This window comes from Thalia democratica, chromosome 6, assembly GCF_965202585.1.
Source record: "Thalia democratica chromosome 6, ktThaDemo2.hap1.1, whole genome shotgun sequence".
Lineage (NCBI taxonomy): Eukaryota > Metazoa > Chordata > Thaliacea > Salpida > Salpidae > Thalia > Thalia democratica.
In genome coordinates this window covers 10001909-10012974 of record NC_139170.1, presented here as the reverse complement: position 1 = coordinate 10012974, position 11066 = coordinate 10001909, and the positions used below count along the sequence as shown (strand labels likewise).

General features: G+C 27.5%; 1 protein-coding gene across 1 annotated transcript; it reads left to right on the top strand.

The window, feature by feature from the left end:
- Positions 1 to 273: 273 nt before the first annotated feature.
- LOC145839520 (uncharacterized) lies at positions 274 to 5382 on the top strand. Its single transcript, XM_082947118.1, has 3 exons — positions 274 to 1932; positions 2685 to 2896; positions 4431 to 5382. Exons 1-3 carry the CDS (start codon positions 304 to 306, stop codon positions 4723 to 4725), a joined length of 2136 nt encoding a protein of 711 aa, XP_082803244.1. The 5' UTR covers positions 274 to 303; the 3' UTR covers positions 4726 to 5382.
- Positions 5383 to 11066: the final 5684 nt, after the last annotated feature.

Sequence of the window (11066 nt, the reverse complement as noted above, 5' to 3'; positions counted from 1 at the left end):
AAATTTAAATTAAAGCCTAAAAATAAATATTTTATATTGTGTTTATACTCTTCAAATAGTAAAAGAACTTGAATTTTTGTGCAGTAGAATAAGGTTTACAAATAATTCTTAACTTTAACATTGTTAATTCTAAAAATAATATATACTAAGTCGTTATATACCGAACTAGTTACAAAAACTTTAATAAAAAAAATTTAAAAATTTGCTATCTTATAATTTACAGAGATTTTTTAGTATAATTTTATAATAATTATACTTATTTTTTCAGAAATTTTATTTAAGTAGCCAAAAATTACAACCACGATGGAAGATTCAGGAAACCTGAGTAAGAAAATACTCAACTCAATCAAGGCAAAATTGAATGAACTGGATGCTTTCACAGATGACGAGTTGCCAGACTACATCATGATCATGATAGCCAACAAAAAATCAAAAGAAGCCATGACAAGTTCTCTTGAACTTTTTCTGGAGACAAACACACAAGAGTTCACAGACTGGCTGTTTGCTCTCCTTGAAGAAATGAAAGAGCAGCAAAAGAAGCCTGCTGTGGAAAAAGAACCTGCCAAGAAAAAGGCTGAGAACAAAACTAAAAAGGAGGTTGAGAAAGTTGAAAGTGAAGAAAACGATTGTTTTGATGATGATGTGATTGACATCATGTATGAGGATGAAATCACGCCCAAAGAAGTCAAGTCGAAGAGCTCCAGAGTTAAAGAGTCTTCATCGAAAACTTCAAGCAGCAGAAGTTCCAGGAACACAGAAAATAAAGCCTCAAAAAACAAAACAAAAAGCAAAAATGTTGATCATTATGAAACTGAACCAAAAAGGACTAAGAAAAGAAGTTTAGAACGTAAACCATCTAAAACTAAAGTATTAGACACAAAATCAAAAGAAATCAAACAACCAGAAGCTAAGCGTTCTAAAGTTGAAGTAAAAGCGCCAAAACCAAAGCCTAGTAGAATTGAGTACAGTCCAAAGGCTGATGACAGAAAAAACAGAAGAGAAGACAGAGAAAGGTATCAGCCAAGTAGTAGGAGAGAAAAGAGTAATAGAAAAATCAAGGTGATTGAAAAAGAAAGCAGAAAACAGAGGTCAAGAAAAACTTCTACACCACCAAGAGCAAAGAGAGTGAAAGTGACACCAGAAGAAGAGAAAGCTAATGAAGTGAAAAGAAAGAAATCTCAGGCGGTTTCCTCATCAGTTAAAATGGTGAAAACAAAAGAGAGGTATGTTAGTGATGATGATGAAGAACAACAGCCAAGCAAATCTATGGTCAGCACTGTTTCTGTGCCGGTTAGAAAAAAGCCCAAGCTTTCAAAAAAGCAAGCTCCAAACCCTAGTCTGCTTTTGAGAGCAATCAGAGATGCAACAACTTCAAGCTTGAAGAACAGGAAGCAAAAAGAAGCTAAAGTATCAGTTGAGGCCACTTCTACAAATAAGAAAGTGGACTCAAGTGACACTGAAGCCCCTAAATATGTCCAGAAAGTTAATTTTGCCAGGGACAGGAGAAGAGTCCAGAAACGAAGTGATTCTGATGACGAAAAAGACTCTAAACCAGCAATGCCTCAGCGCCGCATCACAAGGAGAAAAGAGGTGTCACAAGAAAACGTGCAGCCAAAGGTGGAATACAAGCCAAAAGTTGAAACCAAGTTCTTTGTCACCCTTGACAAGCCTTTCACCAGGAAAAAGAACCAAATTGAAGATTCAGTTTCGGTGTTCAAAACGCTGGGCACCAAGAAAAAAATTGTTCCAATCGAGGCTCCTGACTCTACTACAACAGACATCAAACCTAAGGTTGTGAAAGCCGCGCCAGAAGGACCAACTGATGCTATGAAAAGCACTAAAGTGACTGTGAAGAAAGAGATCAACAAGAAAGAAGTTTTGAGGAGGAAACAATTGCAGGAAAAATTGCAGCTTGAAAGAAAACTAGCTAGGGTAAGATTTATTTATTCTTGAAATTGTTTATAATTTGTCAATAGAATTTACTTATGGAAAATGATTTTTATTTATGGTTTTGAACTTTTGAAATTTGGGAAGTACTTAATGTTTTAGTAATAGGGTAAAGTTTATTTTTTTATTTCAAAATATAAACCTTATATTATTTAAAGTAGTAGTAAAACAGTGAATGATTTATTTGAAAGTAATATACATACTGTAATATATTTAAATAGTTTAAAAAAAAGTTTAGATCGATAGCGCTCGATAAGTTAACTTTAGCTTTACTGAGGATTATATGGGGTAATTTATCTCTTATATGTAGCGGTCGTATAAATCTATTGTTTGTTTTATAAACAAATAAATACTGTAATATATATATATATATATATTTGTTTAGTTTGGTTTGTTCTATTATAGTAGCTATTTGTAGTGCTAGTTTCAAACAACTTTACATGAATAAATGTTGATTTAATTTTTTTTTTTTTTAACAAATATGATTATAAATTTAAAGTGTTAATAAGTTTGTGGTTATTAATTGATTAAAATAGTTAGTAGGATTTTTATTTTCAAAAAAAAAAAAATTGAAAAAATAAATATTCAAAGCTTACTAGCTAATAGTTTGTTAAAACAGATCCTAAGGATACAAATTTTTGTTTAGCTTATTTAGCGCAGAGAAACATATGTTAGTTGAATAAAGAAAAGTACTGTGCGAATTGTTATTACCATTAATTTAAACAATGTTCATACAGGTGATACAAGATACAAAGATGTTGATGGAACGAACAGAAAAGCTTCATAAGCAGAAAGCAAATGGTGTCTCGAGTGAGGACAGCAGATCAATATTCATCAACAATGTCAACTTCACTGCAACCGAGCCTCAATTGGCTGATTTTTTCAGTGTTTGTGGCAAGGTGACCAGAACCACCATCATCAAGAACCACATCTCTGGTAAACCTAAAGGGTCAGTATTTAATATATTTACTAATTTGAATTTATAGTTAACTGTTAAGAAGTTATTAGCTCTTGGGTAGAAAGTGAATAGTATGTAACTATTTTGTTTATTTTTTAAATTAGATATTTTTGTAAGTATATGCAAAGTTTATTATAGTGTACAACTTAAAGTGACAAAATAATTAAACTAATTAAAAGGATTAGTCATAACAAAGTTTTTGGTTTTAAATTTTATCATTGTCACATAGAGAGCCATCCTTGTAATTTTCAGTTGGTCTTATTTTGTAGAGTTATATAATATATCATACACTTCTAACTATAAATTCAAAGTAATATTTGACACATAAGGGATTAAAGTTGGTCGCATCAAATTTTTTCTAATGAAAGGTAAAGATAAAAAAGGTGAAAGTAGGGACATTTAGCTAAAATTATATAAACTCGTTCAGTTTACGGTCAATGTATTTTTAATTTTTACTATTAAACTGTTGCTATCTTTAAATCTATTCATCTAAAAAGCGTTGTATTAGTAAAAGGTATTAAAAAACCTTGTTTTTTTTGCCTTTATACTAAAATATAATTTTTTAATGTTTTTACAAATATCAACTTATAAATTTTTAAACTGTTTAATGAACATTTCTTAATAATTTGTGATCTCTAGCGTAAAAAAAGTTATAAGCTTTTTCTAAATTAAATTAAAACAAAATGTTTTTATAATAAATACTTTTAGTTTATGTTTGTTATTTTGTGCTTTGTAAAAAAAAACCTTTTAGTTATATAAGTTACGAAAAAAAAGTATCTTTCATTGATACGAGCATTTGATTTAGCAATAGAATTGTTTTTGTTTGTTGGTCTGTTTGAAATATTTATTTTTATGATTAGTATAAGTTACTTTTAAAACATTTTCAGAAGTTATTACTTATAATGTAGTAATGTGCTTTTTTTTCAAAGGATAATTTGATGTAACTGTTTTTTTTTTGCTTACAGTTTTATCAGGGTGACAAGGCAACTAAACCTGGAAAAATCTGGAATTTGACAATCTAGGCTAAAAAATCTCGAAAAATGTGGAATTTTAAGGGATTTTTACATGTTGAGTAGTAAAACTTTGATTTGGCACAAATAATCTATCATATAAATGAAAATTTATTGTCATCATCAAATTTTTTTATATTAGCAAACGCATTTAAAGTAGCTTTACTTTTTTTTTCTCTTTTTAATTTTAATTTCGCTATACTATTTAACACGGTTTTTTGTTTTAAACTTAGTTTTGAACTGAAAATAGACCCAAAAACATGTGAATTTAAAAACCTGTAAAAAAATCAGAAAACCTGTAAGAAATTCTCAAAAACCTGTTTTACAAAGCTATGATACTTATTTAATACATTTTATCTGATTGAACAACTTTAAACTTCATACTTCAGTATTTTTAATTATTTATTTTACGATTATCCAACTGATTTAAACATACTTGGTAACTTAATTCAAATTGATATGTGTCAATATATATGATAAATTATATTTTTAAAAAGTTTGATAACCCAACGCAGATACGCGTACCTGCAGTTCGAAGACGAGCAGTCGGTAGAATCGGCCATGTCCTTCAACAACACGGAGTTCTGCTCGAGAAAAATACTGGTGACAAGAAAGAAGGACGCCAAAATACCCCAGCCCAAGAAAATCCCCCCGTTCGCAACCAGACCTCCCGCGAAGAGGTTCCCACCAGCCGCCAGGAACAATATTTACAAGAAGGTCAACGTGGCCCCGGTGGTGAGGAAGGCGGCCCCGGTCGTTAAGAAGGCCAACAGCAACAAAACTTGGGTCAGACCCGGGTTGAAGCTGTAGAAGTCGCCGGGTTGTTGAACAACTTTTTAGTTTAAACAGTTGGAACTTTTTATGAATAAATATAATAACTGATAGGTTGACTGTGTATTATTTACACACTCTTCGAAAAAAAGTAGTATTATTTTTATTGCTTCAGTAATTTTGTTTGAAAAAATTTTTCGGGCAAACTTTTACAATACATAATAAAAGGATATATTTTTTAGAGCAATTAGTTGAACACGGAATTTCACGTTGTTAAAAAACTTTTTACTACAACTTATTTTCATTTGGAAAAGTTTAAGTTGATAATTTATGTGTTATATAATACTTCTTTCTTAACAAAGCTTCTTGGAATTCACATACAAATAGTTATTATGTCTTGTTTCTTTGAAAAATAAACTACACATATACTTTGTTAACTGATAATATTTATTAACGTTTAAGTTAAAATATATTCAGTACAAGAAAGTCCTTTGTTGTTGAAAGATTCTATTCAGACTTTTACTTGTGTGGTGTTAACAGAAATAAATTTCTAAACATTAAAGGTGCAGGTTATGCTGCTTTATGCAGATATTTTATATTTCTAAGTTAAATAGTTCACTAACTACAAAGTTTTAAGTTATTAATTGCCATTTATAATTCAAAATTTGACTTTTTAGATGCTTTGAGTTCAATTTTTACGACTAAATAAATTTTACAAGTAAAAATATACTTTTCTGAAGTATTGTCTTAACACTTGTTTATATATGTTTATTTATATAGAAAGAATTGTGGCTTATTTGGTTTGCAAATTATTTTAAATGATTGTTTTTAAAACTTCTGATTTGTAAATTTGTTTTGAAAATACGTTGTATATATAGTTTTGGAATAGATATTTTAAGTTAGTTTTATTCCATTAAAAATTATTACTTTTTGTAAAAGTTTACAAAATTAATTGTCGAAAAATAATAGTATATAGCTTGAATAGTTAATTATTCTTGAAATTTTCCATTTTTGTTCTGTAATGAGCTGCTATAATAGTTCTTTAACATTAAAGCATTTTGAATATTTTAGTTTCAAGTATGTTTTAAGCGACTACTTAAGGTATTTTATTTTTAGTTTTTGCAAAGATGGCTAACTTGTGAATTAATAATTTCCGATAAATGACCAAAGTGTCTTTGGAATAGAGTAAAAATGTTTTAATAATTGTAACAAGCTATTTGTAGATTTGTTTTTTTCTCAAAATATATTTTACTGCTTATTTTTTTACGTTCTTGTAGATTCATACATCACTTTGTTGCAATTTCTTTTAAAAGTTGTTTAGAGTTCTTTAATCACATAAATATACTTTTATAGGTTTCCAAAAAACATATACACCCAAACTGACTAACGTAACTTATTTAAATTTATAAAAATTAAATACTACGGAGTCTGCAAAGAAAAAATTGTTCCTTATTTACTTGTACCTTGGGTAAGAAAATAGACGAAAATATATGCTAAGAAATTTATTTTTTAATATGATGTACTGTTACAAAAACTTCTTACTTAGTTTGAAACAATTTTGTATTTAGATAATTTTATTGAATCTTAAAGGTATAGGAATATTTGTGGAATTTTAACAAAATAAAATACAAATAGAATCAATAGTCTAAATGAAACAAAACTAAAAACAAAGTTATTTAATTTGAAGTTTTATAATTATCAGTCTAAGACATGTTTCGGAATCCTATATTATCTTAGAAGAGTTTTTCAAGGGATGCAGCTGTTTAAAATCATTTATGTTTGCAGTATAGTACATCTAAAAGTAAAACTATAAGCCGTAATAAAGCACCAGAAATAATTAAACATAGATTCTAAATATAAATTTTTTATTCAACTTTTTTTAAAGTAAGTTTTTACGTTGAAAAAAAACCTCCAACAATTCTCAAGGAAAAAGTTGTTCGGATGCGTCACTGTATAGAAAGGTTTACTGTCAAAATCCACCCGGTTTTTTAAATATATTCTTTATTTATTAATTTTATATGTTTTTTTTTTTTGAATTTTTTCACTGTTACCCCTTACCCTCAATCGGTAAGCGGTTCTCAAATTTGACTGGGTAGATTTTGATCGGGCGGATTTTGAACGTGTCTCGTATAGAAAATAGTTTTTTACATGCCATACTTATTAAAAATAAATATAGATACCAATATTAAAACACTGTTATAAACTAATATATGTGAATAAGAAAGCTTTTGATTTTTTTTTTAATTAGAGCCTAACCTTAAGTTTTTATTTTTGAAAAAAAATATTTTTGTGAAAAATACCTTGTGGGCCGCTGTTTGCCGACACCTGACCTAGCTAAAGTATGTAATCGAAAAAGCAAACAGTCAGACACTTTTCGGTGGACAAATTTTACTTTTGATAAGGAACTAAGTATAACTTAAAAACATTCAAGTATAAAATAAATTTATTAAAATCAAAAATGTATAAATTATACTTTACAAATGTTATTGGAATACAACAAAATCCCTTCCGATAATAGGACTAATGATTTATTTGAATTTTAAGTACTTTAGCTGCTAAGAAAATTTGAAAAATAATATTAAGACGCAACATTTTATTGTGATTTATAATATGAAACAAAATATGTTATTCGGGAAACTGTGCTGCAAATATAAAAAACTAAAACGAAGTTTTATTTTAAAAATGATCATTTATTTTTCAAATAAAAAAAGTCTTCAGTTCCAAGTAGCTCCCTACTTGCGCTACATTTGCTATCTGTTCCTCGGGTACGCGTTTAAAATCCACCCAGTCAACTTTTTTTTACCGATCGAGGGCTAGGGGTAACAGTGATAGTGAGAAATACATTAAAAAAATTAATAAAAAAAAGAAATCGGGTGGGTTTTGATAGTATACCGTTCCTCGTTGCATCTTTACTTGCGCCAACTGTTATTTCTTTTATGTTAAAAACCTAACAACGCCCCATTTACGTTGGGGCCGAACAACTTTTCTGGTGTGCAGGCAATACTTACCATGAAAAATCCTTTACGGGACAAAACTGTTACAAATTTCATTGCGGCTGCATAACATTATAAAGCTGTATTATAAAAGAAAGTTCGACGGAATAATCTGTAAATAAGCACGACTTTTTATTGAAGATTGTACTAAGAGCTCACTTCGAATACTTTTTATTGAAACTTTTGATTTGATTTCAACAAATTGTTTTCATACTAAAAAATTGTTGCAGTTCAGAGATTTCTTTTTAACGGGCCGTATCCGGACCGTTCGTTGCAGACCTATAGTTCACGGTTTTTTTTTTATACCTACAAAACATTAAAATTTAAAAAAACAAACTCACTCGAGTACGTTTTTTTGTCGAAGCACTTTAAAAGTTTGTGAGTTTTTTTATCAAGTTACTATGCTGTAAGACAAAAAAAGTCTTGAGGAGTATTTTAATACATACGTTTACACTTTTTAATTTGCAAATTAATTTATTTCAACTTATCAATAAAAAGGTTTGTTTTTAAAAGGTTAACTTTTTACTTGAAACATTAGAAAGTGTAAAAAATAAACTTTTTTACTGTATGTTGTTCAAAATGATTTACCTTCTAAGAACTTTGGTGTTTTAAATCTTAAGTTGTAATAAGGTATTAGGTAGCAGTTGATATAAAATTAGTTAAACATTTCTTTATAATATACTTTTTTATTTAAATAGAGCGTTTGGTTACAGTACTCTAACGATAAAAATTATTTTCACTTAAAAAAAGCAATGTTTATATGTTTTATGTAAATTATTTAGTTTGTTGTTCAAGCTAACATGCAGCAAATTTTATTAATCAAAAAAGTTTTCTAAAAAGTAAACAAATATTTGTAGCAAAATAAAGTTTTTTTCGAGGTCTTTTATACTTGTGTGCATAAGTTTTTTCTCGAGTTCTAATTTAAACATTTTGGAAAAATCTAAGTTTTAAAAAGTAAACAATTTTTATATTTATCTGTAATTTACTTCGCTATGTTATGAACAATATAATAGTAAGTAATTTACTTAGGTTGCATTAATTTTTTAAACTCTGTCTTTGACAAAACTGTCTTGGAAAAGTTCAAAACTGACCTGATCAAGGCGTTAAACTATATCCAAGTTGGATATGACTCGATTATCAAAAGGTTTTTTCGTACATTATGGCTTTAAATCTACTTATTAACGCTTTTTTTCGTAGTTCAAAAAACTATATTGTAAATAAAGAGTAGTTTTATAAATTTTTAAATTAAATTAACTAATAAATTATTATATTTATTCTTTCAAAAGTTTATTTTGCAAACTAAGTTTCGGTCAAAGACCTCGTCAGTGCTTAAATAAATCTTATTCAAATAGAATTCTATTTGAATAAGATTTATTTAAACACTGACGAGGTCTTTGACCGAAACTTAGTTTGCAAAATAAATTTTTGAAAGAATAAATATATTACTTCTCCTCCAGCAGTTGAGATCTCTCTATTTGTTTTCTTAAAACCAAAACATCTAATAATAAATTACTATAATAAATTTTATGTACTTTTAAATTTTCCTTTTTTTTTTGATAAAGTATAACGTTTTTTCATCAAATAAAATTTTTACTTAACCAAACTATAGATTAAGTTATTTTAATCTTAATAATTTTTGTTTTTGAATTTTTAGATTTTGTTGGTTGTTAAACGGTATATCATTAGGTATATTTTTTAGATTTGATAACATAGAACTGTTGGTAAATTTAGAAGAATTGATATTCACTTCGGGTAAAAGAAAATTTCCAAGTTTATTAAAGAATCTTTTTAAAGTTCAAAGATTGATTTATGTCTAATGCTTAGTAGTTATTCGAATTATACTTTAGTTTGTTTAAACATTTCGTCAACAAAAACCATTACTATTTGATAAAACATCTTTTGATAACCTGCGAAGATACTTTGTTCTAGTTTAGAATAAAAAGGTCTTACAAAGCTTACTTTTATTGAATTAAGTAAAGCGTTATGTATATATTTACTTAAAATTAAATAAAAACTATCTAAACAATTTCGTATTACTTTAAAGTTAACTACTCATTTTAAGAAAATGCTAGTATTTTATTTAAGCTGAACAACTAGAAGCAAAAAACTTCTTATTATCTAGAAAAAATAGTTATAGCTCCTAAGAGTTTATAAACTAGATTATTTAAAATTGATAATTTACTGTGTAAAGAACTTTTTTAATTAAAATGCAATGTTTTAATGTTTGATACACTTGCTAAGCAAATACTATCTAAAAACTATTTTTAAACTAAACTATTATGTGAATTTAAAGTACACAAAATTTGTTCTAAAGGCTATTAGTATTACTAATATATCTAATCAAAGAACAATATATGTTAGTTTACTTATATAAAGATGAATACGTCCTAGACAAGACGTTAAAAGGTATCCGTGGTGTACGACCCGATAACCGAAAGGTTCTTCGTGCACCAGGTCCTAGGACCAAAAATTTTGAGCTTGTTTTTGTCGTGTAAGAAGCTAATAATAGTTTAAGTTTATAAAAATATTTAAATACTATCATTTTAGAAAAATGTTTTAAATTAAAGATTTAATGATCTTTAACGTAGTATATTTTTAAAGCTATATATTGAAAAAATACAAAATCTTTCTTTCAGTTTCTAGATTGCAGATAAAAAATAGAGTAATTTAAAAAGAAGTATAACGTACTTATTACTAACTTAAAACTTAAAAAATAAGTAAAAAAAAGCTAAAGAGTTAAAAAAAAACTTAATGAAATATTGATTTTACTTTTAGTTGAATAGCTTTTTTGGAACTTGTTGACTTAGTTGTTTGCTAAGCAAACATTTTGTGCTAAAATTAAGCGCTTTTAGTTTTTTACTTCAAAAACAAGATTTTTTTGTTCTAGTAGTAGAACTTTGTATACGGTGTGTATGTTTGTTTTAGAATAAAACTTTTATAAAGACGGTTTTTGATTTTCCTTAGCAAGTTTGAATTTATTACTAAACAAAAATGTTTACAAATATGTACACTTAAGAGTAGAACTTTTATCATTTTAGTTATACATTTTTTTCTTTTAGTTAGTATAGCTTAAGCATATAGTATATGTTTAAATGTTACGAATGTTTAAACTTTAATGAAAAAATTTAAGGTGTCACTTTACGGTTCAAAAGCCTCTAAAATCAAGTGTCTGAAATGAACGAAAAAAAATACTTGTAGGTATATTTATATAAAAGGCACAATTGAAAGCAAATAGAAACTACTAGCTGAAAGTTTGCAGAGTTTTTTTTTTGTAATACTAAACATTCAATTTAGTTGACTTTTCATTTAATATATGATAAAAATATTTATATATATATACCTAGCTTGTCTTAAAAAAACTTCGAAACTAATATTTTGCAGTACACA

Excerpts from the sequence above, each read along its gene's own strand:
- LOC145839520 (XM_082947118.1), top strand. The coding sequence starts at position 304 with ATGGAAGATTCAGGAAACCTGAGTAAGAAAATACTCAACTCAATCAAG. Across the intron at positions 1,933-2,684 it reads TTGAAAGAAAACTAGCTAGG|GTGATACAAGATACAAAGAT; the intron begins GTAAGATTTATT and ends ATGTTCATACAG. Across the intron at positions 2,897-4,430 it reads ATCTCTGGTAAACCTAAAGG|ATACGCGTACCTGCAGTTCG; the intron begins GTCAGTATTTAA and ends AACCCAACGCAG.